Source organism: Antedon bifida, chromosome 7 (genome assembly GCF_963402885.1).
Source record: "Antedon bifida chromosome 7, ecAntBifi1.1, whole genome shotgun sequence".
NCBI lineage: Eukaryota > Metazoa > Echinodermata > Crinoidea > Comatulida > Antedonidae > Antedon > Antedon bifida.
The window spans coordinates 7,234,294-7,259,313 of record NC_136232.1 but is presented as its reverse complement, the minus strand read 5'-3'; the positions used below and the strand labels follow the sequence as shown (position 1 = coordinate 7,259,313).

The following is a 25,020-nucleotide window of genomic DNA, read 5'->3' as shown; positions in this document are numbered from 1 at the left end:
CAGGCCTTTTGTTAGCTATCTAGTCAGTTGCGCCCAATTCTGGTGGATAGGGTGCGGTCGGCCTGGTGCACTGATAGCTTTTTCGACGAGGGTACACTTTTTAGTCGCATGCAAACGCGACTCTACAGCTCACTATGTCGGTCGGTTGGTCGGTAAACACTGACTAACTCAAATTTACGCACGCGAGAGCAACCGTGTATATGGCCTTGCGAACTTTCAATTGTCTATTTAGTTCTGCACACTTTGTATATAGAATGCATGTTGTGCTCTTTTATTTTTAATGCGTGATCGCACCGATTAAAATTCTTCGGAACTTTCTTTTTGTTATTTTAATAATACGTACGTTCGTATTGTGGAATAACGACAATAAACCGGTACATGTCCAACATGTCAAATTGTGAAACACAAAAACACACTGTATACAAAATTACATAAACCGCTTTATCTTTTAATCGTCAAATTAAACATGCCACAAAAGAAAATTAATGCATAATGAAAATATAAAATAATATAAATTATAATTTCTTTGAATATTCTGTACAGAAATATATATTACACGTGGGATTCATAAAATGCCCATTTGATTCTATAACATATCTATTAGGTATTACGGTGGCCAAATGAATACATATCAAATCAACAGTCAAAAGGTGTATTGTAATGCATAGAGATATTATAGTGAACTATAATATCTCTGTGTAATGTAATCTATTTATTGGTGGTGTAACGACATGATTTTTAAAATTTGATTTCATTTAGGGACATCCAACGCTGGGTAGTGGTATTGGACTGCTCATGCTCTGGAGCCCCTGGTTTAGCACTCCTAAGGGCCCTCCAACGCTGGGTAGTGGTATTGGACTGCTCATGCTCTGGAGCCCCTGGTTTAGCACTCCTAAGGGCCCTCCAACGCTGGGTAGTGGTATTGGACTGCTCATGCTCTGGAGCCCCTGGTTTAGCACTCCTAAGGGCCCTCCAACGCTGGGTAGTGGTATTGGACTGCTCATGCTCTGGAGCCCCTGGTTTAGCACTCCTAAGGGGCTCTCCAACGCTGGGTAGTTGACTGCTCATGCTCTGGGGCATCTGGGTTTCGCCAGTGAGCACTCATAGCTGTTACGCCACTGGTGACATCTTGTCAACTAACTCATGTTCACTCTCCATTTAAAAATTACTCTTCTTTTACCCCTCCTTTCAGACACCCCTATTCAGGGGACAGTACACCCTTATTCAGGGAACACCTCTATTTAGGGGACACTCCTATTCAGGAGACACTCCTATTCAGGAGACACTCCTATTCAGGAGACACTCCTATTCAGGAGACACACCTATTCAGGAGACACTCCTATTCAGGAGACACTCCTATTCAGGAGACACTCCTATTCAGGAGACACTCCTATTCAGGAGACACTCCTATTCAGGAGACACTTCTATTCAGGGAACACTCCAATTCAGGGAACACTCCTATTCAAGGGACACTCTATTCAAGGGACACTCCTATTCAGGGGACACTTTTCTGTGAAATGAACAAGGGGAAATATATATTTAACACTACAGCCAACACCTATTCAGGGTACACTTATATTAAAGGGACACTTTCCGGTGAAACGAACGGGCAAAATACCCTACTCATGGGACTCCCCTATTAAGGCGACATTTGGAAACCAAATGTGTCCCCTTAAAAGGAATTCTACTGTATATAAAATTGTATAAATATTTCTATACGATACGTCCACAACTAACAAATAGCAAAATGCCAATAGGCTACGATATAAAGTTGCAATAAAACATGGACCATAATAAATAAACTATATACTAAAATATAAATAAAATCATTAAAATTTACATTTTTGTATGCAACAAAATCATTATCTATGAGAATTTTAGCATCCAAAATTTGACATAGGAATACGACAATATTCAAACAATATTGATAACTACAAAAATTAAATTTCTTTTTGTTAATATATTCCAGTCAAATTGTATTTCCTTCAATAAGCCTTACCTAATAATATTTGTAATTTTTTTCTTGCAGATCTTTATCAGTCATAGAGACTTAAGCCGATTTTCCATTAGGTGAATTTGTTCACGCGGATTCAATGCTTCGCAGAAAAAAAAAATCACACTACCATTTCCACTCAAGAGCAAATAGCTGCGATTTTCATGTTCATAGCGTGTCTGCTGATCGTTTCGATTTGCATGAGTGCTTATGAATGCATCATTTCCTGAGCTCTGATTGGTTGCGCCTTTTTTCGCTTTGCAAAAAGTAGAAACAATTAAAACTACCAATTTTGCTGAAGCAAAAAACTTTTGTTTTGAATTTGTCGCAGAGAGGGATTTGGAAGAATATGCATGCGTATGAGCTGACACTTTCGATTCGCATGAAAAAATGCTCTCTCACCGTGCTATTTTCTTATTGTAATTAAGCTATCTCTGTTACACTTGCATATTTATTATTCTTAGTATATTTCATGGATCCTTGGTCACACCAAGTTCCAACCAAAAGGTATTTACAACTGTGAGAGGTGTGTAAATTGTTAACTGGTGGGTTAATTTTATCATAGGTTTAATTGTACAGTACTTGTTCTAAACTAGGCCACCTCTCTTCACTAAGTGATTGCATGGCTCAACAACTGATTCTTGTCTTCTATTCCCAAAGATCCTCAGTTCGGCCAAATTTGAATATCATTGAACTAAAAAAAAACAATTTGTAAAAGAAATATGTATTAAATTTATGTATATAAATATGTATTGTATCTGGCTCTATTAACACTTATATTTTTCCATTTCAGTATATATAATGTAATGGAACAGTAACAGAAGGCTCCGGCTTCGAATATTGGTTGGGCCGACTTTTTTGTCATTCTTACAGATTTCCTCATCTTTATCTTTTCAAATTAATAAATTATATTTCAGTATAAATGGTGAGAATGAGAAAAAGTCACCCCAACCGTAATTCGAATCCGGAACCTTCTGCTTGATATGCAGATGTCCTAACCATTAGACCACTGGAGCTTTGATTGAAGTGGAACTTTGATGTAGTAAATGACTTAGGCTATTAACAATTAAGTATTTACTTACGCAATAAATATAAAAAAATTCTGCAAAAAGATGGCAACTCCAGGATACACAGCTTCAAAGCTATCTACAATTAATTAATAATTAAGAAGATTAATTAATTAGCTTTTATTTTCTAATATCGGACACCCTTGGGCTGGGCTAGTATGTCTCATTTCCCAGAAATTCTGGTATTCTGAATGTGATTTTATTGGTAAAAAAGAATTTGGAACTTTTTGAACCTTTTCTCCCCAAAAAAGTCTGTTTTGGGAAAATTTGCAGTTTTAAATGTTAAAAGTTAAATGTATTTATTCAGGTCCTGAACTGAGGAAATTCGGATTAGGCCATCTACGGACCTACAGCAGCTAGCAGTGCAACGACTACCAAATCAGCACACCAATATGGTTGTACTAGAGAGTCAACTGTGAATAACTTATATATTACATATTTTAATAAATGTGCATGATGGTCATTGGTGTACAACGGAGGAATTAGTTGGTTGCATAGCAGTTTATTAAGAAAATAACAGAAGACAAAATAAGCCACACCCATGAAATGAAGCACCAAAGCAAAGAATCTGTAGTTATTGATGCTTATTAATTATGTAAAGAGATATGCTACTTAAATAATGTAAATGAGAGTTTTAATATTAGACCAACAAGTTAGTGATAATAGCAAATTTAAGTAGCAACAGCAAATGCACAAAAATAGTGGTGAAAAAAGCTATTTTAAGTTCTGTCTACACTATCAAACTTTATGTGACAAAAACATGTGATGTGCCTGTACATAAACACGATGTCATATTACTACCATATTTGGGCACATCACACTTATTTTGTCAAACTAGTTTGATAGTGTGAACAGTGCTTTAAAGCAGCATGGAAATTTGTAATTCCTCAAAAGTGATGTCACAGAATTATGAAATGGTGCTTTAGAAAAAAATTGTAGGTTGTTAACTTTTAATGTACAGTATGTTTTATAAGAAAAAGGATGGAATAGAATTAAATCTTGTAATTGAAGCATATATTGAAATGGCACTAATTAAAAATGTTTTAAACCAAGCAGAATGCTTAGTTAAATGGGAACCTTTTCCCTCACCCACAAGTATTACTTATTGCACTTAATTTGTGCTAGTAGCCAACGGTAAGACTTCACACTCATGGGACTGTAAGAACTGATGTTGAAGAATGCCAGAGTAACCAACAAAATAGTGGAGTTAAAAGTAGGAAGGTCACAGGTTGGGGCAACATATGCTAAACTTAGTATAATGGATGATGATTAGTACTAAGCAATGTATTGTATGTAGTAATGTTAAAATTGTATCCATTTTGTTTTTACCCTCCTGTTATTGGCATAAGACATTTAAGGCAGTTTGCCTTTTTATTAAATGCCTCACTTTTTGCTGTTGGTTGGGTTTGGAAATAAAATAAAAAATAGATGCATGATTAGTACTAAGCAATATATTGTACATTAATGTTAGAATGGAGGATGCATGATTACTATATATCAAGCAACAACATTTACATTTCTTACCCTCTAACGTTGTTGTCATTATTGAAGTAGTAGGACTTACAGTTGAGTTGTTTATAGGGCTAGGGGATACATCATGTTTATCTATAAACACCAAACAGTTAAATACAACATAATATTAAGTTCTGTCTACATTATCAAACTTTATGTGACAAAAAAATGTGATGTGCCCATATATGGACATGATGATGTCACATCATTACCATATTTGGGCACATCACACTTTTTGTAAAGTTTGATAGTGTGGACAGAGCTTTAGATGATAACTCAAAAATAAATAACACAACATCTCAGGTTTAAAGTAACATACAGTAGAACTCCAATATACTTGGTTCCCACTAGAGACGTGACGAAAAGACATAGACACAATGCATGCGAGTTGACCAATGACATGCGACTGTTAATGACTGATAATCCATCGCCTTTAGTCATTTGTCAAATTGAATGCATTGCTTTACGTCCTTTCATTGCGTCCTAGTGGAAGCTTTAATGGGACACCTATAACATCTTCCAGGCTACTATTGTAAAAAATAAACTAGAACACCTTGGAAGTGTTCACATAATAGGGGTGTCCCAAGAGTAGGGATTGGCCCCTAAGTAGGGGTTGGCCATAAAACAAATATTGCCCGTTTTTTGTCATTTCATAGGAAACATTAATTGGGGTGTGTCTCCTGAATTGGGGTGTGTCTCCTGAATTAGGGGATGTCTCCTGAATTGGGGTGTGTCTCCTGAATTGGGGTGTGTCTCCTGAATTGGGGTGTGTCTCCTGAATTGTAGGTGTCCCAGAGGAGAGGTTCTACTACAAACATATTTCATAGGAAATATATATTCAAATAACTAAATATAAAATATAAATAAAATTAAACCGAAATAACTTTGAATAATACATGAAAAATGACAGAAGCCTTCAAAATGATTTGTTTGCAGTCAATCTCTGGCCAAATTTTCCTTTTTTCACAGGAACAAAATAACTAAGATGTTTTATTATAATTGTAGTCAAATTCGTATCTGTGTATGTAACTTGAAAAAGTGTTGAACAAACTATAGGTATTGTATTGAGCTTTGGAGAGCATTATCATTTTCCATTTGACAGCAAACAAACACATTTTGAAGGCATTATTTTCAATCCTTTCATGCTAAAATATTATTAAGCAAACATCGGGAATTTAATAAAAGGATATTTGGAGGGAATTAGATGAAGAATTTTATGATCAGTAGATCAGTATATGATCTGTATATTAGATGAAGAACTCATAGCAATGAACAAGTATATCAGAAAACGGTAATAAAATCTTAATGACTTACTTGTGACGTATCCGCCAAATAGTATCCAACAGGAGCCAATCAGGGATCCAAATGCGAGCATGAACCCAATGAAGAGCCAAATCCTTGCACCTATTTGGTAACAAAAAAACACCTCAAATTCATTTGGATGTGATAGCCATGAGGAGAAAGGGTTTAGATATTTATTAATGGAACTTGATCTGTGTATTGAAAAACCCACTATGTATGTGAGTATATAGAATGAATACGAGCTCTGTAAATATTAAGCATTTTGTACAGTTAAAAGGTCCATCCTGCCCATAACAGAGGAGAATGGCAAAAGATAGTGGAAAGTGTCATGACAAGAGGCATAACTGATGATGATGATGATGAATTAAAAGATGTTACAAAGAGCTCAAAATTTGTTAAATCTCTGTCTACACTATCAAAAAAGTGTGATTTGCCCAAATATGGTAGTGATATCATGTCCATATATGGGCATGTCACATTTTTTTGTCACATAAAGTTTGATAGTGTAGACAGAGTTTAACAAATCAAACTTAGTGCCAATATTTTTTTTTCACCATGCCGGTTTTACTTCTATATTTAGCAGACTGACCTGTTTGACCTAAACATCCCGAATTGTAGTTATCACCTCTAATCTGACCACTTGACACAGCATTTATCCTGTAAAAACAAATAAATAAACAATATTATTTTATTATTACTTTTATAATGTTGTTTATTTAGATTTTTGCTAAAAGATACAGCGCTTATCTACACTATTCATGTCGGGGTGTATACCATACAAAACGTTGGCATCCCGATGAGTGTGAACTCCTAAGATTTAGGCCAAGGTGAAAGGGGGATAGGTTCTACACAGCTTCAACATTAGATTTACTTACATAAAAAATGCCACCGTAGAAAATATGCCAACTACGTGGTAGGCGTGCTTCATCTGGCTGTTATCTGGATACAAAACGGCAGCATCGATGATGATCCACCAACCGTGAAAAAACTGAGACAAATAAAAGAAAAAAACATTTTTAAAATTTTCTGATGGCAGCTCAAGGCCGTAGCAAGAGGTTAAAAACAGACAAGGCAAAGATGCTTTAAATATTACTATTATTTATTAATATAAATATGAAGATCTTAGATGGGGAACTGCAGGGGTGGGTAGTGAAAATTGAAAATTTCAGACTTGGCTCGTCTGCCTCAGTTGCTGCAACTGTAATATCAGGGATCAAGGATGTTAAAAAGGGGTGTTTAGGAGATGGAAAAAGGCACCCTCAAATTAACATATTATATTTTTATTATATTCTTGTTTGATGACTGACTTACAAATATTCCAGCCAACACTGATGCAATAGCATTTCTCTTGTCCCCAATGCGACAGCATTCTGGTAGATGGCATTGCACATTATCCAAACAACCCGACATGATTCACGACACTTGTTTACGATGATCAATTTTTAAAAATCTAAAAAGATATAAGAATTAAGATTAAGAATCTAAAAAATAGTAGAAAAACATAAGTTTGATTTAAATTCACTTATAAGTCTTATTTAGGCTCACCTAGGCCTAGTTAGAATAATAATAAATATTCATATTATATTTTTCAAGGAATTATTGTTATCACTTGAAGGACACTTGGCCTAGCACTGGGGGCACAACCACAGCAAAATATTACTTCTGCAGCAGCAGAAATATGCGGGTGGTAAAGCCCAACGAAGATGGATTATTAGCCTAGCCTAGGCCTAATTATATTATAGGCAGTCTATAGGTAGTCTACATAATATTATAATTTATGACGTTATCCTGGAATGTATATCTAGTTATGCATATTTTCTATTATCAACGAATGTTGGTTTGCAACATTAGATACTTTTTAACCAAATAAAAAGGGGAAACATACCCTTTTAAACAACAAAATCATCCGGAAAACACAATCATGTAGGCCTCAGCTCTCTCTCTATCCACAAAATCCAGAAAAATTACTCTCTCCATTAAAAAAAACATGTTAGCGCCCTCAACATAGGCCTATGTACCAAAGACAGTGTACTATCTTTGTATGTACGTACTATAATGTTCGGTCCCCAAAACACATTGCGCTCCAAAGGCTTTCAAACAAACAAGGTGATGGATGGAATATGTTATGTATTTTCGTCATTTGATTAGTATTATAAATCGAAAGATTATGTTGCTAATATCACCACCATTGCAAACCAATTATTGTGATGGTTGATCAACCTCAGAGTATTTTACTCTTTATTTGTGTTCTCTTCTATTTGTGTTAATTCTTTTAAAGCAGAAAACATAGTCACATGTAGGTATATTTAGTCACATTTATTTTATTCTGCCTTATTGACTATATACATTATTGAAACATTTCTTTAAAAACTTTTACGTATAATTATGTTTTGTCTTTAAGACAAAAAAAATACCATAAAATAGAATAATTCTTTACTAGGAAATTATGTGACATAGTATATTAAATACAAAAATTTGCTTTCATAATTTGAAGCCTAGTCTGGAGTATCATCCTAGTTTGACAAAAAAAGTGTGATGTGCCCAAATATGGTAGAGATATGACATCATCATATATGGGCACATACATTTTTTGTAACATAAAGTTTGATAGTGTAGACAGAGCTTATAACAAAATGTTACAACACAATTATTTGTTCTTTTTAGAAATTTAAATTATATACACAAAAACAAAAGTTTTATGTTCAATTATAATAATATTAAATAGTTCTTAATTCCAAGAAGAAAGCAAAATATAAACAAATCTAGTAAATAAAATCTAAATGGAGTTTTGAAAAATGAATAAAACTATAAATATATCAAAGTATAAAATACTTGAAAATGATAGAAAGTACCATGTTCTTATTATTTATTTACATCATACTGTACACATTAATAGTTTATTTTAGGTTTAATTAAGAGTAAAATGCAAATGTAATACATTTGTTTATAAAGAGCAAACATCAGTTGAATTGAAATATTTTATTTGGGGTCAATCATGCAATCTATCACAACAGATATTTATTAGGAATACTAAGAGTTGAATTGAAATATTTTATTTATACTGGGTGACCTCTTCAAAGACTGGTCTCCCAGAGGGCCCAGTTATGATCAGTGGCTGTGATGATAATACAGTAGAATCTCATTTGTGACACCTCTATTAACACTTGTCTGAGAAAAAAACAAGGGCAATGTATATGTTGACACTAGTCCCCTATTAAGGTCAAATTGCACAGACGAGCTAATAGTAAGCGGAAAACTGCGTAGCTTGTCCCAAACAGAATTATATCTATCCTGAGCAGAAACCGCCTGTCCGCGTTTTGTGTAAATGGTCATAAGAAATAACATAGATTCTATATTTTTATTACTGCTACCGCCCGTCTGTGGAAATTGACCTTTATGGGGACGATCTGACCTAGAAGGTATCCCTATTAATAATAACACTGTAGTACCTTATATTTAACAGTATTATAGAATAAATTTTAAGCTTAATAATAACTATACTATTTTCTCAGAGTTTTAAAAAGCTTCTGGGTTGTTTGACAAAGAGAGTTTTCATATTAAAAAATGCAGGGGATCGGTTTTCATGCATTGCTCATCATTTATACCTATCGCAATATTAATAAACTGTGAACGTAGCGTGTTCTATTCATGTTGTATGACTGCGTGGTATGCGTGTCTCAATAGAGCGTAGGGAAAACAGGATTCAAGCAAGTCTTGCGTTAAGTACGGCGATTCTTGCACAATCTACAAAGGAAAAAAAAATGTTATACGATTGTACAATAATTAAATATTTTAAACAAATTTGTATTGTAAATATAGCAATATGACAATCTTATACGTGACAAACTATGCTATCAGGAGCGCAGCCAGTGGGGGGTCATGAGGGTCCTGACCCCTAATTTTTGGAGAAAATAATTTGAACACATCGTCCGTCTCACAATGAATTGTCAAATCGCAATTTTATCAACATAAAAATTGAAACAAACGATGTATCGACACAAAGTTCCACCATTTGTTGACCGCCTTAATTTCATCGCTGGCTGTGCCCCTGACAATAATAATACTGTAATCTTGTATAGTATGTAAAATATTGATCTATACCTGATCCAGAAGTAAGTAGACAGACTCTCGACCCTTCATTGACACTTTGTCCGTTTCTTGGCTAAGACGAAGTAGGCTTGATGATGCCAACTACAACAAAAATATAAAAAATTTTTTTTTAAAATAAATGAAATCAAAATGATATTCTTTATTACTCTAGTACAGAGAACTGTGCAATGGGATGTTAAACATATCAGAATATAGACTTACAGCAAGAAATTCTTGAAGTCTCTCTTCTGTGTCATTCTTATTATGTATAACAAACAGTGATGCTGCGATAGTGTTAATAGCCTTAGCTAGACAATGGCTGTTGTTGGGGTGGGCATCCAGAACAGAGTTGTACACTGTCTGCTCACTCTTTGCTAGCGTTCGTAAGCTCAATGCTATGAACACGATCAGGAGACACGAGTAATTGTAATCTTGATCAGGGTCAACTGAAATAAAAATTGTACATAATAAAAAATAAAATCCATTCTTAAATTTGCAAGTATTAGTTCAACATACACAAATTTATGAGTCTAAAGCTATACTAAGAATTGGTGTCAATCATGCAATCTATCACAACAGATATTTATTAGGAATACTACTTTTTTTTCTTTATGTTCTATTGGTTTTTATAGTAAAATATAGTGTGGTTTAATTGAATGATTTATATTCTTATGTAGACATAACTCAATGTAGTAACTAACTACAACTTTATTGTTTGTAAATAATGTTGATTTATAATGTGGAAAATCAATAAAGAAAACAAACCAACTTACTGCTTTTCTCGGATTGCAAAGCACGTACAAGTGCTGGGTCTACATTCACAGAGAGACCAACACTGGAAGCCAACTCGTTAACGATCATGGAACTACCATCCGGCACATGCTCACGGAAGTCGATGACCGAGTTGTTAAGAAACGGTACTCGTATACTCAGAACCTAAATTGTCAATAACCATTTTGTATTTATTGCATTTAAAAGAGAATAATATAAGATATTTGCATATAGAATTAATTACATTATAGTTTTTAATTGATTTATGCAAATTAAACTTACATCAGCTAAAGCCTCTTGAGTGAGACACTTAAAAGCCAAAATGACACCAATAATGTTCAGTCGAGTCATCAAGTTATCAACATCTAAAAACACGACAACAAAAATGATTAGTTTTAATTAAAACTATGGTAATTATTGCAGCTCTGAGATTATGAATAAACTGCAGTGAACAGAAGTAGTATACAGTAGCTTTGTCAAGGAAGAATTGCAACAATTCTTCAAAGAAACGATGTTTGAGATTTTTGATAACAATATGTCTCATATATAAGACTAAACAATTTGTAGTTGCTTCAAATCATCTACGGTATAGCAAGTTATATTTAAGTTTAATCATTTGTATCAACTTACATTTAAGTTGTTGGAAGAGTTCTGTCATTTTCTCTGGCTGGTCAAAACTTGTTCTGAGCTGCTGAAGAACATCATGATTTTCTACAACCAATTTCTATCAGAAAAGAAAAATAATTATTAATAATAAGTATGAACTATTTCCAAAGGTATTTTGTTCTTAGAAGTTATTCAAGATGGTGGAAAATGTTATTGCATTGACATTACCTTGAGCTCACCAATCTGACTTGCGATATGCCACATCAAACTCTCGCGTAGAAACTTCATTCCGTAAGCACCAAGCAATTCTGCCAAAGCCCGTAACTCTGAAACACAATCATCATTATAACCATCATTATTATAATAATGTTGACACTAATTGAACTATGGAGAATTTTGTACTTTGTATTATTTTTTCCGAAATAAAAGATAAAATGAAAATTATCTTATATTGTTTCATGGCGAAAATCACTCCAGAGGACGATCTATATAATATTGATCGAAATGTCGAGAACTAAACTACTGTAAATATATGTGGTGTGGTGATCATATTGATTTTGCCATCTTCCCATCATAGATCATGTCTGTTACAGATTTGTTATGAATCAAATTAGAAGGAATGTATATTAAGGGTACCTGTGATATCGGTGTACTCCTCAGCATTGAATGGAAGCTGTGGGTCTGGAGCCAGGCTGACAAAAGCCTTCTGGTAGGGAGAGTAGCAGATCTGGCCTGCAGTCACACGGCGCAGCAATGTCTCCAAATACCTATATAGGAAAAAAGAAAAATACTTTATAACACAAGTGAAAATAAATCAAGATTGACAAAACTGTGAGAACTGACATAGACATATGGACATAGACATAGATACATGGGCACATACAGACATAGGGACATGGAGACATAGGGACATGGGCACATACACATAGGCACATATAGACATAGACATAGACACGTAGACACAAGGGCACATAGAGGATAGGCACATAGAGACATAGGCACAGTACTCAGTACTCAAGTTTCGTACTTACCAGTTTGTGTAGTTGAGTGTTATTGTCTTTTCACCATATTATCGTTTCAAATTAATTAAATTTCAGTATATCACCGGGCGGTTGGGAATTAATGTTCTTTGCCTGATGTGTTTATATATATATAAGTATCTCTTCGAAGATCCCGCTTCGTGAATAAAAATACTGAAAGTTCCAAGTTTCGTACTTACCAGTTTGTGTAGTTGAGTGTTATTGTCTTTTCACCATGTGCATCTTGTTGTTGTGTCTGCTGCAGTAATACACTGTTGAACACTCGAGTTATATCAATATGAACTAAAAAAAATATAAATATATCATGTGTCAAATATATCTTATATATATATATAAACACAGCAGGCAAAGAACATTAATTCTATATTATCAAACAGCACCTAATATATCAACAATTACAGGATGAAAACACATGCTTTATAAACTAAGTCTCAGCATGAGGTAGTCATAGAGCCATCAGATTGGCCGATGTAGCCATACTCAATTGTCCCTCTAAATGGTGGCTTGCTCTTTCAGCTGTGACTGTGTTAGAGTTGTCTGTCTAGTAAGTGGTATAATACATCTATGGAGGTAAGTCTAATTTAAATACAATTCTCTAGTAAGTTGTATAATACATCTATGGAGGAAGTGTAAGTTAAATACAACTCTCTAGTAAGTTGTATAATACATCTATGGAGGTAGTGTAAGTTCAATATATTTTACCTTGATTCTCAATGCTCTGTAATACACCCATGTATGTTTTAACACTAAGCAGTAATTCAGACGGCTTGGCTATTTCTTTTGTGTCCGGATTGTACATCATCATTCCCACAAGGGCTCTGTGAATCAGAAATTAATTTAGAAATTAAAACAAATTGTATTGATTTACTGATGAAGCATGAATGTAAAATAATAAGATCATTGCTAAGTAAAAAAGGAGGGATTTTAACTGCTGTTAATTATAATAATCTTGTCTTTTCTTTTTATGTTTTCATCTGTATGTATACATTTCTTTACGTTAAACCAGATAGATATGCACAACAATGTATGTATGTCTCTACTACTAGTTTATTGTATACAGATATCTTGTCTTTTCCATATAGTCATTTTTATTTATCCATTTAATCTTTTTTTATTTCCGATTCGTTATCATTTCTTTTTTTAAGTCTCGCTTAACACAAGATGTTTATCTTTATCTTCCAGGACATCTACCTTCAAACTCTGGCCTTATATCATTATTGCATTGTACTTTATTATCTTTTATTGTTAGAGTAAATAAATGTTATAAAATTGAAAAATTGAAACTATGCGATAATCATTCTTTTGATTTGAATCGCTAAAATATTTTAACAATCTTTAACTCACTTTTGTATTTTTATGTGAATTTTTATCTTTGAACAAACGGAAATAATTTCAAACCATGAACATATTTTACTGTGTTTGACCATGAATAAATGATGAATATGATCTTAAACTAAATTCTGCTTAAATGTGAGATGAGTACAAAATTAACAAATTGTCTCTTACTTTGAGAAGCGAGACTCAAGATGCTGAATGAGATATTCTCTTGGAGAGAACACATGATCCCAGACAGTGATGGATGATGAATAATTGATGGCGAAGCAAAGCTCTGTTAGCTGAGTGTGAAGTTCATCAATTCTATAAATAAAAAAACAAAAACATGTTAGCTCCTGAGTAAAAAAATCAGAGTGTTCTACAACTGTTTATATTCAATTATTCTTTATTTTGTAATCATTACACATATAAAAATATAACATAAACAAATTCTTTATATACATACCTATACAAAACATTGATACAATAACAATCACTCATGGACTTATATGGCTGGCAAATATATTAAAAATCTCAGAGTTGAAAATGCCAGTTTTCATGCATTGTTGAGCCATAAAGGGCATTTCTCATAATGCACATAACCAGAACATTGTTAGAGTGTTTAATTTTTAATAAGAAACCATAAAAATATTTTCTGATGGTTTCTTTGAAAGATAACAAACCATTGACTGCCCAAATAATAACAATAATACACTATAAATAATATATGGTAAAGTAATAAAGTTTAACGTAAATCAAGTTTGAAAAGAATGTCATAATTTTTGGTCTTACTCTGTGACGTCTTCTCTGGTTTTTCGGAAGCTTTCTAGTCCAGGTTTTCGTGGTGATTGGACGTTCTTTAACTTCTTGTTTAATTCTTTAATGGCATTCTTCTTTTGGAGGTCAATAACCAGAACAATTGCTGCATTTTTTGGGAGAAGCTACATTCAAGAAAATAATAACATATAAAATATCACCCATATAAACCATAAAACACACATCATTCATAACATATGATTCTGATATCACTAATAGAAAAGGCCATGACAATAATTAAAGAAGCTATCTGTCTGAAAGTGTCTGGAATACAGTGTTTTCTTTTCCCGAGAATAGTATTACCTGGTCACTGAGTGTGCACTGCTCTGAACAGATCTTGGTAACAACATTCTTCACAGACTTGGCCATTTCATCTAAGAACAAATTGGTCACAGATACACTTCTTTCACCAATGTGATAACGCTGTTAAAAAAACAACACTATTTAACATACAAGTTAAAAATTGCAAAACTTAATTAAAATGCTGATTTTTTTCCAAAACCCTTCTGCCTGATTGGTGCTTACATGCAACATACCGTCTTGGGAAAACACCCAAGAAATATTTAATTATTTTAACTACATTTTCCCAGGTTGAATATGGTTATCTATCCAAAAATGTTCAGATAGACTAAAACATTATTTCCATAATGTGTATAAGGTCTTCAATGTTTGGTATGTGTTACCCTATACTGTATTATGCAAGTATTGCAGTACTGTATCATTAACCATTAGCAATTGTTGCTATTTAGTATTAAGGGGCAATCTGTAGACAATAGGGTAATTCATGTTTGGGGTGCGCAGTGCACCATGGACTGTTCCATTCCATCATGAGGGCTAAATTTAAACATTTGTCCAAAGCTAACTAAATTTACCTTTCCTAAAAATCTAAGAACACAAACCATTCCTACACATGTTAACCCTGTGTTTCATGCTCTCTTAACAAATCATTATTTAAATGTTGTTTCTAGTACATCAGAAATTTAAAATCTCATGCACATGACAAAACAATCAGAAAAAAAAAACAATGCAATGAACAAATAAAAACAAAAACAACCACACAAAAAGAGACGTTTATATCTCTATGAAAGAATATTACTGTTTGTTTCTAAAATGTATTGTAACTATGTTGGTGCAATCATGATATTTATTGTCTGCTTGAATGATCAATTAATGACCTTTGACCTATTTTAAACAGCCTTCATTTTGGTGTCAAGAAATTGACCTTTCTGACATTCTTTCAATAATGAAAAGACTCAAGCTATGTTTTTTTTTGGTGACAACATTCAATTTCTAAAAAATTAAAATACATCATTATGACTAATGATCTTAAATAAATAATATAATTCACAAAAAATAAAAAATGATACAAAACTACTAAACTCAAATTTAACAACTACAAATTAAAAAATTGCAACCAAACACTGTGAACAACTTTAGGGTGGGCAACCAACAATCCAAATGGTGGATTCATTTTTTTTTCTTACCAAATCCATGAAATAGGTTTTGTTTTCACGGAAGTCCCATGGCATTTTCTGAAACAATTATTTAGATTACCGTATCATAACTGAATAAACTGCGCATCAAAACATAAAATAAAAAGCGGGAAAAAATTTATAAAATTTAAACGCCAGACAGACAACTTTATTAAGCCTAACTGGGGGGGGAAAGTCAACCTTAAATTAGAATAACGTTGGATTTGAGACAAATAAAAAAAAATTAATTAAAACTTAAACAATGGAAACCGAATAGTTACAAATAATATACATTACAAATAAAATACAGTAATCATTGATAACATGAAAAATAGTTCCTACCACATGACTAACATTATAGATGACAATTTGACTTATTTTGGAAACAGACAGATTTATTACTGATAATAAAACCTTTCCATTTTTAGATAACGATAACAAATACTGCCTTGATATAAAAAGAAATCAAACTTACCTCTTCAGGGCAAAGGTCGTGAGTACAATCAATGAAATGTGAGCATATGAGAGGGTATGCAATGGTGTAGCGTATCTGCGAAAAATCCTTAAGGCCTTGTTCAAATGACTTCTCAAAGAATCGGCCAAAGTGACTGAAAAAATAAGAAATCATATCTTCTGTCTTTGATTTTAACTGTAATTTATAAATTTACAAACTTCATAAGAATAATTACAGAAAAGTGAACACTTTCTTGCGTAAACCTCTGTCTACACTATCAATTGATAAAATTGAATCTATTGACAAAAAAGTGTGATGTGCGCAAATATGGTAGTGATATAACATCATCATGTCCATATTTAGGCAGATGTTTTTGTCACATAAAGTTTGATAGTGTAGACAGACCTTTAGTATTTGCCTTGAATGCAAAATATGATAAACTTGAACTCACCAGAAGACGCTGAGATCAGAGGTCTCCAGAAGAAGTTCATCCAGATGATCCACCATCATGGTATGAAAGACAATGGAATTCATTGTTCTACCAAGATCCTGGTTGTCAGTCAACATCAGTGTTGCTTTACTGACGCTGGTGTAGGCTTGCAGACGGAACCAATCCAGGCGGAATCCACGGAAATCAAAGATTTCTCCTTCCTCAACTACGAGATACAAAAGATCATGCTAAATTAAGATGAGCAATTTACACTATAATAGGGAGCTTTTGAATTGCGACGACCTAGCTAGGTCAGGTCAATCGATGTCATTGGTCGTCACCTAGACCTACTGTAGAAACCATCAAAACTATGACAAGTTGGGGAGAGAGGACACACGTCACAATATCCCGGCATGCACACAATGAATTAACATGACACTTTGGTGGTCGGTCATCACAAATTGATCCCACTAGAGAAGCAACGCAAGGACGTAACGCAACGTAAGGATGTAACGCAACGTAAGTGATTTGACCAATCACAAGCGATGGATTATTCGAACCCTCGCTTGTCATTGATCAACTCACCTTGCCTCTCTAGTGGGAACCAAGTCTAATAATGGGTATGTTTGAGTAACTTGATGCTCAACACAATCTGTAACAATTATTAATACGCCGTTTAATGTGTACAGATTGATACTAGCAATGTAAAGTGGGTGAGTACTTACTCTGTTTCACACTAAGACTTTCCATTGTGTTGACGAAGGATGTTAAGATAACAGACTCATCTTCAGGACATACAGTTAGACTCTAAAAAATACAAAACAATTTCATTTGTATGTACAACATCCACATACAAAAAAGATTTTAACAAGACACCTAAAAAAATGCGATAATTTTACCTTGACAATGTTGTTCAGCACAATGGCATCATACCCCCTCAAGTACTGAAGATAATAACGTTGAAATACCTGGTTGTATTTTTTAACAAGACCTGAAATATAACATAAAAAAAAAACATTTTTTATTCTGAAAAAAACATTTTTTATTCTGAAATTATTAAAATCGCTAGTCCAAAGTTGGGCAAGTTGACAGTTAAGAATGCAATTTTTATTCTATTCTGCAATGTTAATTGCCATAATCTGTTGATACTTACTGCGTAATTCCTCCACTAGGAATAAAAGCTCCGGAAGATTTTCATCTACGAGATCGTCAGTGTTAATCTTGACCTTTGACCTAGGTGGTCTGTATTCAGAGTGTCTGACAAGCCATAATATTTCGTCCTTTGTGAATGACAGGGCCATAAAGACGTACAATGCCTAGGGAGAAAACAATTAAATATTTGTAATTTTAATTTTTTCAGACTTTTTTCTGGCCGATTTTAGACTGGTTGTTCTTATATAAATAATCCACCGGTATACTGTATATCTACCTTAGGACCAAGGAGTCCAGGCTGGTCGCTAAGAATGGTCACCAACTCTCTTAATGCCATTCTCAAATATTTGCGCCGTTCGCGATGTACTTCCGGCCTGAAATTGAAATAGAAAGAACGTAGTAATTATGTACCAAGATGTACGGTAAGTTTTAAAAAGCTGGTTTGAACAACTAGAAATGCCGTATATTTCAGATAATGATACATATAAATGTTTTGTTTGTTTATGTGCAACTTACGCATTATGTAAAGCATGTATACTGCATTCTTTGACTTCGGCCGCTTTCTTGTTATACCTGAAAAAAACCATAGTAATGGCATTATATCCATGCTGTAAATATCAAGTATCAAGCATCATAATGCCCATATATAGTAATGGCATCTCCAAAAATGACTTCATATATAGTAAAGGTAAGATAATGTATTAAAAGCATTGAAGCGTGGTTCTCACTAGCATGCAACTGACAACGTAAGAAAATGCCCTTCCAATAATTTTGTTTGCCGCCGCCTGCATGAAATCAAACCTGCTTGTCGTGCGTCAATGTTACTTGCAGGTAGACTTTGACCTGGTTCACCCCGGATACTATGTTTTCCAGTGTTTTTTGCCTTGCGCTGCATCAAACGATGTTTGCAGCACTGTTGGCATTATCCACTTGTGATTATGCAATACATCACTTTGCATCAATACATAACTGTGTTGCATTGCGTTTTAACGGGAACCACGCTTGAGATAGGTGACCTGATGCTATTCTCGGAGAAAAAAAATGATGATGTACTCACCCCTTGATAGAATCAAAGAAAACTTCAATGTATTTGTGAAATGTAAGGATTTCATCACGGAAGAGAGTGATACAATAACCACCTTGCAGTGCTGGCTTCCACAGATGGACAGCTCTAGGTTGATTCAGTAAGTTAGGGCACACCATAAAACCCACTACACAATAACAAAAAAGACAATTATTAATTCCACACAGTATACTACTCAAGAAAGCATAGCATTCTATGGTAATTTGTACAGTATTTTTACACATTACATGTTTAATCATTTGTGTGAGTTTATTTATAGAATAAATGAGGAAATTAAATAAAATATGGAAACGTTGATAATTTTATGCCAGCTATACACTTACACACACCAATCTTGATTACTGTATATTTTGTATTTTAAAAGATGTGTTTTACCTGTATTTTACCACATCTTAACCTTTTAAACTCATTTTTTTTTATGTGGATATTTTAACTTTTATCGAAAATAATTTCAAACCATGTACTATATTTTACTGTGTTTGACCATGAATAAATGAAATTTGAATTTGAATATTTTGAAATTTATAGAAACCAACTTACAAATAATCCAACGCTCCATTGCATCCAAGGAAAAGTATTCACAACGCATCTATTAAAACAACCATTATATTATAATTAGGTACAAATATAGTTAATATATTTTACGATTGATATTATCATAAGGCAGTACTGTAATATGTATATGTTTATGCCAATGTCAATTACTTTCCATTTGTCTGGAGAAAGTTCTTAAACTATCCACAGATCAACAGTTACAAATCATACATATTCATGACTTGATATCATAATGCCCTCATATATAGTATAGTATCTCCATATTTGCTTATAAACTTATGTCATAATGCCCATATATAGTAATTTTATCTCCATATTTGGTTATAAACTTATGTCATAATGCCCATATATAGTAATTTTATCTCCATATGCCATAATGCCCATATATTGTAACTGTATCTCCATATTTAGTTATAAACTTATGCCATAATCCAGATATATACGGTAGTAATTGTATATTCATATTTGGTTATAAACATATGTCATAATGCCCATATATAGTAATTGTATCTCCATATTTGGTTATAAACTAATGTCATAATGCCCATATATAGTAATTGTATCTCTATATCTGGTTATAACTCATTCTGGTCATAATGCCCATGTATATAGTAAAGTCGAATGATAATTTCATAACATGAAAAATATCTTAATGCCTAATCTATTTAAAAAACAAAAATGTTGCAGGATGTAAATTATTATTCTAATAATTATTATTTTAAAGTTAAATGTATTCATAATATTTAAAGTGTCAAATCAACATACAATAGAACCCCTCTTTTGAGACCCCCCTATTCAGGAGACCCCCTTTTACAGGGACACTTTTTTGGGTCCTGAAGGTAGGAGTTCTACTGTTTATCAAAAATACTCTCAACATGCTTCCTTGCTTATGAGTTTATGGCAAACATTTCTGTTAATGAATAAAAATAAAAACATGCAATTTTGAATTAAGTAATCAGGCAAAATGCAGGTCATTCAACTTTTGGATATGCAAATCAGTCCACCTGTAATAAAATACCCATAACGCAACTATGCCAAATATAGGGGTTTCAGCTTTATGCAAATCAGTCCACCTGTAATAAAATACCCATAATGCAACTATGCCAAATATAGGGTTTTCAGCTGTATGCAAATCAATCCACATGTCTAGCATATTACCCATAATATAACCATGCCAATGCAGGTCATTCAGCTTTATGCAAATTTATGTAAATCAGCCCACCTGTCTATTATAATAACCATAGAAATCTATGGACGTTGTACTATTTCTATTGGCCACAAGGCGCGGTTCTTCCTGATGCAAAGAAAATGTCAATTTAAGAACTACAATACTTTGAATAATATAGTAAACCAAACAGTAAATGAATAGCACACAATACTGTAATGCTTGCTGCAGTTACTGCAGCAGAATAAATCTTACAAAGATCATTCCACCTAAGGACTTATATTCTTTAGCAGCACTGTATAGCTCAACTTAATTATGAGGCAAAGAGAGTAAAGCATCTTGCCTAAAGCTCTGTCTACACTATCAAACTAATTTGACAAAAAAAGTGTGATGTGCCCAAATACGGTAGTGATATGACATCATCATTTCCATATATGGGCACATCATTTCAATTTTCTTACTGTATCACTTTGAGCTGGGTTAAGCATTACTGCAGGTTTTGTGATGATACTCAACATTTCTTGTGCCCTCCATTGCTCAGCACCAAGATTCCGACGTGGGTAGATTTTTTCCAGAGAGAACAGTGCAGAACTCAGGCACTATTGACAGAAATATGAAGAAAAGAGAAGAAATTATAATTTGTATGTTGAATCAATGTAAATATCTCTATATTATTGATGTGTTCAGACAATAACACAAAGCTGTTCGGAATTTGTTTTTTTTGTCGTTTACAACCATTAAACAACTGACATTAGATAGCTTTTATTGTTATTCAATATTATTATAATTTTACTATAATAACAAGTATTCAGCTCTAACTACAACACAAATAAAACAGAGGTAAAACTACTATGCATAATGGCATTTACATTCTCACTCTCGATGTATATTAATTAATTATAAAATCGACGTATATTATATAACGTCGAGAAACTCAACAGTTCTGTTCAGAACTATATATACATGGTATACCACAAACTTTATATCAACAATTACGATGTAGATATAAAAACACAAATTTGTATGCTGTATAACCACCATACAGTATCATTACATATAGTAGAAGGAAAAACAAATGATTGTAACCTTTGTGTGAGGCGTGAATTCTTCCAACAACTTCCTTGTTGGTTGTTCAAAATCAACAATTAGTTTGCCAAGCCGGTGGAAATTAGGTTCCCTATAAATAAAATATTTTAAAAACGTTATTTAAAATGAAAAGAGAAAAGGAAGTAATCTCTAAAGCTCTGTTTACACTATCAAATTTTATGTGACAAAAAAAGTGTGATGTATCCATAATCCATGGACATATCACTACCATATTTGGGCACATCACACTTTTTGTCAAACTAGTTTGATACTGTAGTGTAGATAAAGCTTAAAATTAATAACAATAATTAACAAGCTACGCTACAACAATGTTAGAACTCTGGATAAAAAAAAAAAAAAAAAAAAATCATGAGCCACTATGTGGTGAGAAAGAGATCCACTCATCATAACTTTTCAAACGGTAATCAACACAGGGATGAGTCCCATGTGGTGGCAGCTCTACATGAAGGGACCTTAAAGCTCCGTCATTCTCTTACTTTCTTAAGCTCTGTCTACACTATCAAACTAGTTTGACATAAACATGTGATGTGCCTAAATAATGGTAGTGATATATATCATCATGTCCATATATGGGCACATCACATTTTTTTTGTCAAACTAGTTTGATTGATAGTGTAGACAGAGCTTTAAGCTGAAAGTTGTTGTATGTAACCTCTAGCGTACTAAACTTTGAGATGGTTACATATAAGGAGTAATATAAATATAAATATATTAGCAAAATGTTATCTTACACTTTGTGATTGGAGAGATGATAAGCCTGGTTGTAAAGACCCAACATGGCCTTACGATCTTCTACTCTTGCTAGCATTATCATTAAGGAGATGTAGATGCAGACCAGGTCCAGGTAACACTTGGTTAAATCAAAATTGGTTGTCTGCAAAATAATTGAGTCAACACACAATAAGTATATTATTATCAAAAGTACAAATGATCATATTATCGTTGGGATAACAAAAGCAGTAGATATTTTTAAAAACATGTTTACGCTCTTAAATCAGTACTGCAAGACTGGAAGGTATTAAGGCCTAAAGCTCTGTCTACATCATTAAACTTTATTTGACAAAAAAAAAAGTGATGTGCCCATGGACATGTTGTCGTCATATCACCACCATATTTGGGCACATCACACTTTGTTTGTCAAATTAGTTTGATAGTGAAGACAGAGCATTACTATAGGATTTTCAACATTTTATTTAATGTAATAAATTTGTAAACTTACAATATCAAACCGGACGTTACAAGCATCAATAATCACCATTAATTCGGCTACATGATCCTATACAAAAAAATCAATAAATATTGGTTTGCATTGGATTGGATATAAATTTGCACCCATTTTTTACAGTACATGTTTGGTGTTAATATTTTACTAGGCACAAAGGAAGATGCGTAACGCAACAACTTACAAACAATGTTAATAGGCTCATTTCATGAATCAATCATTTATGATAGGATAATAGAATAATTTGTCATTTAAAAAAATGCTAACATTTAGAAGATAACACGATTTAATTTAACCGCTATAACTAAATCCAAACACCTACCTTATAGTCCAGAATATCTCTAAATGTTAAGTAATATATGGAGAGAACTTTCATGATGTCTCCTTTCCTATGATCTACAGCATTTAACTGACCCTGTTAAGTAAAAAAAAACATTGAATTAATACAATAACAATGGTAAGGTTTTGTAGTGATAATTCTACCCAAAGTACAATGGTACTGCGGGTAGATCCATGTTGTAAATAAAAATGAAACACGGCTTAAGATGATGATCAACTTCAGGGAAACCATAGCGCTATTTATTTACACAGACGAGTGGTAACGGTAAGCAGAGACAAAAATATCGAATCTATATGTTATTTCTTATGATCATTTACACAAAATGCGGGGAAGATGGTTGCTCAGGGTATTTACAGACTACATGGGACAAGCTGGTCTTTAAACAGGAATCACACAAATATGGGATGATACGGTCCTGTACGATTTGCCAACTTATATAGTACGGTGAATACATAGAAGTGATAGATCCTTCCCTACTAGCAAAAAAAAAAAATTATATGATTGGTTGTTTAAATGGAAAATTAAAATAAATCAAAAGTAACTGACGTGGTCGTTGTTCATATCCGTCTGTGGAAACTTATGAACAATCTTTTTCACACATGCTTCTAACGCCTTCTCGGACAAGAATGGAGGTTTTGATTTTGGATCTTGACATGCCTGATAAAAAAAATTATAATTCAAGATTAATTGAAATGATTTGCTATTCATGGTGGCTGATATACCTAGGCATCATGAGATACACGTCGAAGCAATACTGTTAATTTTCTGATGGGATATGCACTACAAGTACACATTAATAATTAATATTTGCGTAATTAATTCTCAATTTAAAAAGCTTACTTGTGAAATTTAAAAATTGTGCAACTTCTTTGTTTAATTTGAAATTGCGGAAGATACTTGCAGAGGATCTTTTCAAAATTATATTAATATTATTATTTTTATTATTATTAAGTTAAGAAAAGTGGAATTAAATAAATTTAGTCATAATTGTTTTTTGTGCAATTTAAAATTGCGCATCGTAAGTAAAAAATTATCTTGTATATATAATAAGGCTCTGATGCCTGGCCAACAAAAATTGAGAATATTGTAGGTGCCTAGCTAGCCTTATTCTTTAATAATAGCCAGCAGCTGTGTATGCTACAGTACATGCAGGATCAGTTGCTCACTCAACTCTAATCTGCGACCTATTCTTATCTGACAGGCCTAAAAATAAACAAAGTGGAGGCCATAATTATGAATTCAGATTTTACCTTTTTAATGTTATAAAGGCGAGCAACCATTCCAATGCCACGCTCATTTAAGATTGTCAATTTCTCAGCCAGCTTTTGCTGGCTCTGATTTAGCTGTCGAGACATGTTTTTGGGTACGTTTTCAAGCTAATTTCAACACTCAAATCAACTCCATCAACGCCCCGTCGTGAACCCGGAAACAGCCTCGGTCGCGGCTCTCTTTTTATCGTAGGTACGTTTGTGTTGCGGAAGCCTAGCCTAGGCGTGGTGGTTCTGGATAAACGAGGCTACTACTTTTTG

General features: G+C 33.4%; 2 protein-coding genes across 5 annotated transcripts; both read right to left on the bottom strand.

Moving 5' to 3' along the window:
- Nucleotides 1–427: 427 nt before the first annotated feature.
- On the bottom strand, nt 428–7,849 carry LOC144847675 (transmembrane protein 50A-like). 3 transcript variants are annotated; one of them, XM_078704162.1, is made up of 9 exons: nt 7,760–7,849; nt 7,186–7,324; nt 6,750–6,862; nt 6,464–6,531; nt 5,887–5,976; nt 4,585–4,665; nt 3,076–3,139; nt 1,472–2,687; nt 428–1,421 (listed from the first exon to the last, which is right to left on the bottom strand). In XM_078704162.1, the coding sequence occupies exons 2-8, from the start codon at nt 7,282–7,284 to the stop codon at nt 2,642–2,644; spliced, it is 561 nt and encodes a 186-aa protein (XP_078560288.1). In that variant the 5' UTR covers nt 7,285–7,324; nt 7,760–7,849; the 3' UTR covers nt 428–1,421; nt 1,472–2,641. The 3 variants fall into 3 exon arrangements, with proteins under 3 accessions (XP_078560288.1, XP_078560289.1, XP_078560290.1); XM_078704163.1 differs by having other exon boundaries at nt 428–1,387; XM_078704164.1 differs by lacking the exon at nt 4,585–4,665.
- Nucleotides 7,850–8,179: 330 nt separating this feature from the next.
- On the bottom strand, nt 8,180–24,909 carry LOC144847621 (nck-associated protein 1-like). Of its 2 annotated transcripts, XM_078704075.1 has the most exons (30): nt 24,742–24,909; nt 24,038–24,148; nt 23,474–23,566; nt 23,149–23,205; nt 22,661–22,803; nt 21,909–21,999; nt 21,284–21,421; nt 20,880–20,951; nt 19,643–19,691; nt 19,076–19,229; nt 18,535–18,591; nt 18,296–18,392; nt 18,020–18,182; nt 17,766–17,857; nt 17,592–17,673; nt 16,888–17,092; nt 16,458–16,590; nt 14,814–14,933; nt 14,487–14,635; nt 13,887–14,018; nt 13,083–13,198; nt 12,560–12,662; nt 11,977–12,107; nt 11,569–11,666; nt 11,365–11,458; nt 11,017–11,099; nt 10,737–10,899; nt 10,186–10,409; nt 9,976–10,065; nt 8,180–9,618 (listed from the first exon to the last, which is right to left on the bottom strand). In XM_078704075.1, the coding sequence occupies exons 1-30, from the start codon at nt 24,844–24,846 to the stop codon at nt 9,517–9,519; spliced, it is 3,447 nt and encodes a 1,148-aa protein (XP_078560201.1). In that variant the 5' UTR covers nt 24,847–24,909; the 3' UTR covers nt 8,180–9,516. The 2 variants fall into 2 exon arrangements, with proteins under 2 accessions (XP_078560201.1, XP_078560202.1); XM_078704076.1 differs by lacking the exon at nt 20,880–20,951.
- Nucleotides 24,910–25,020: the final 111 nt, after the last annotated feature.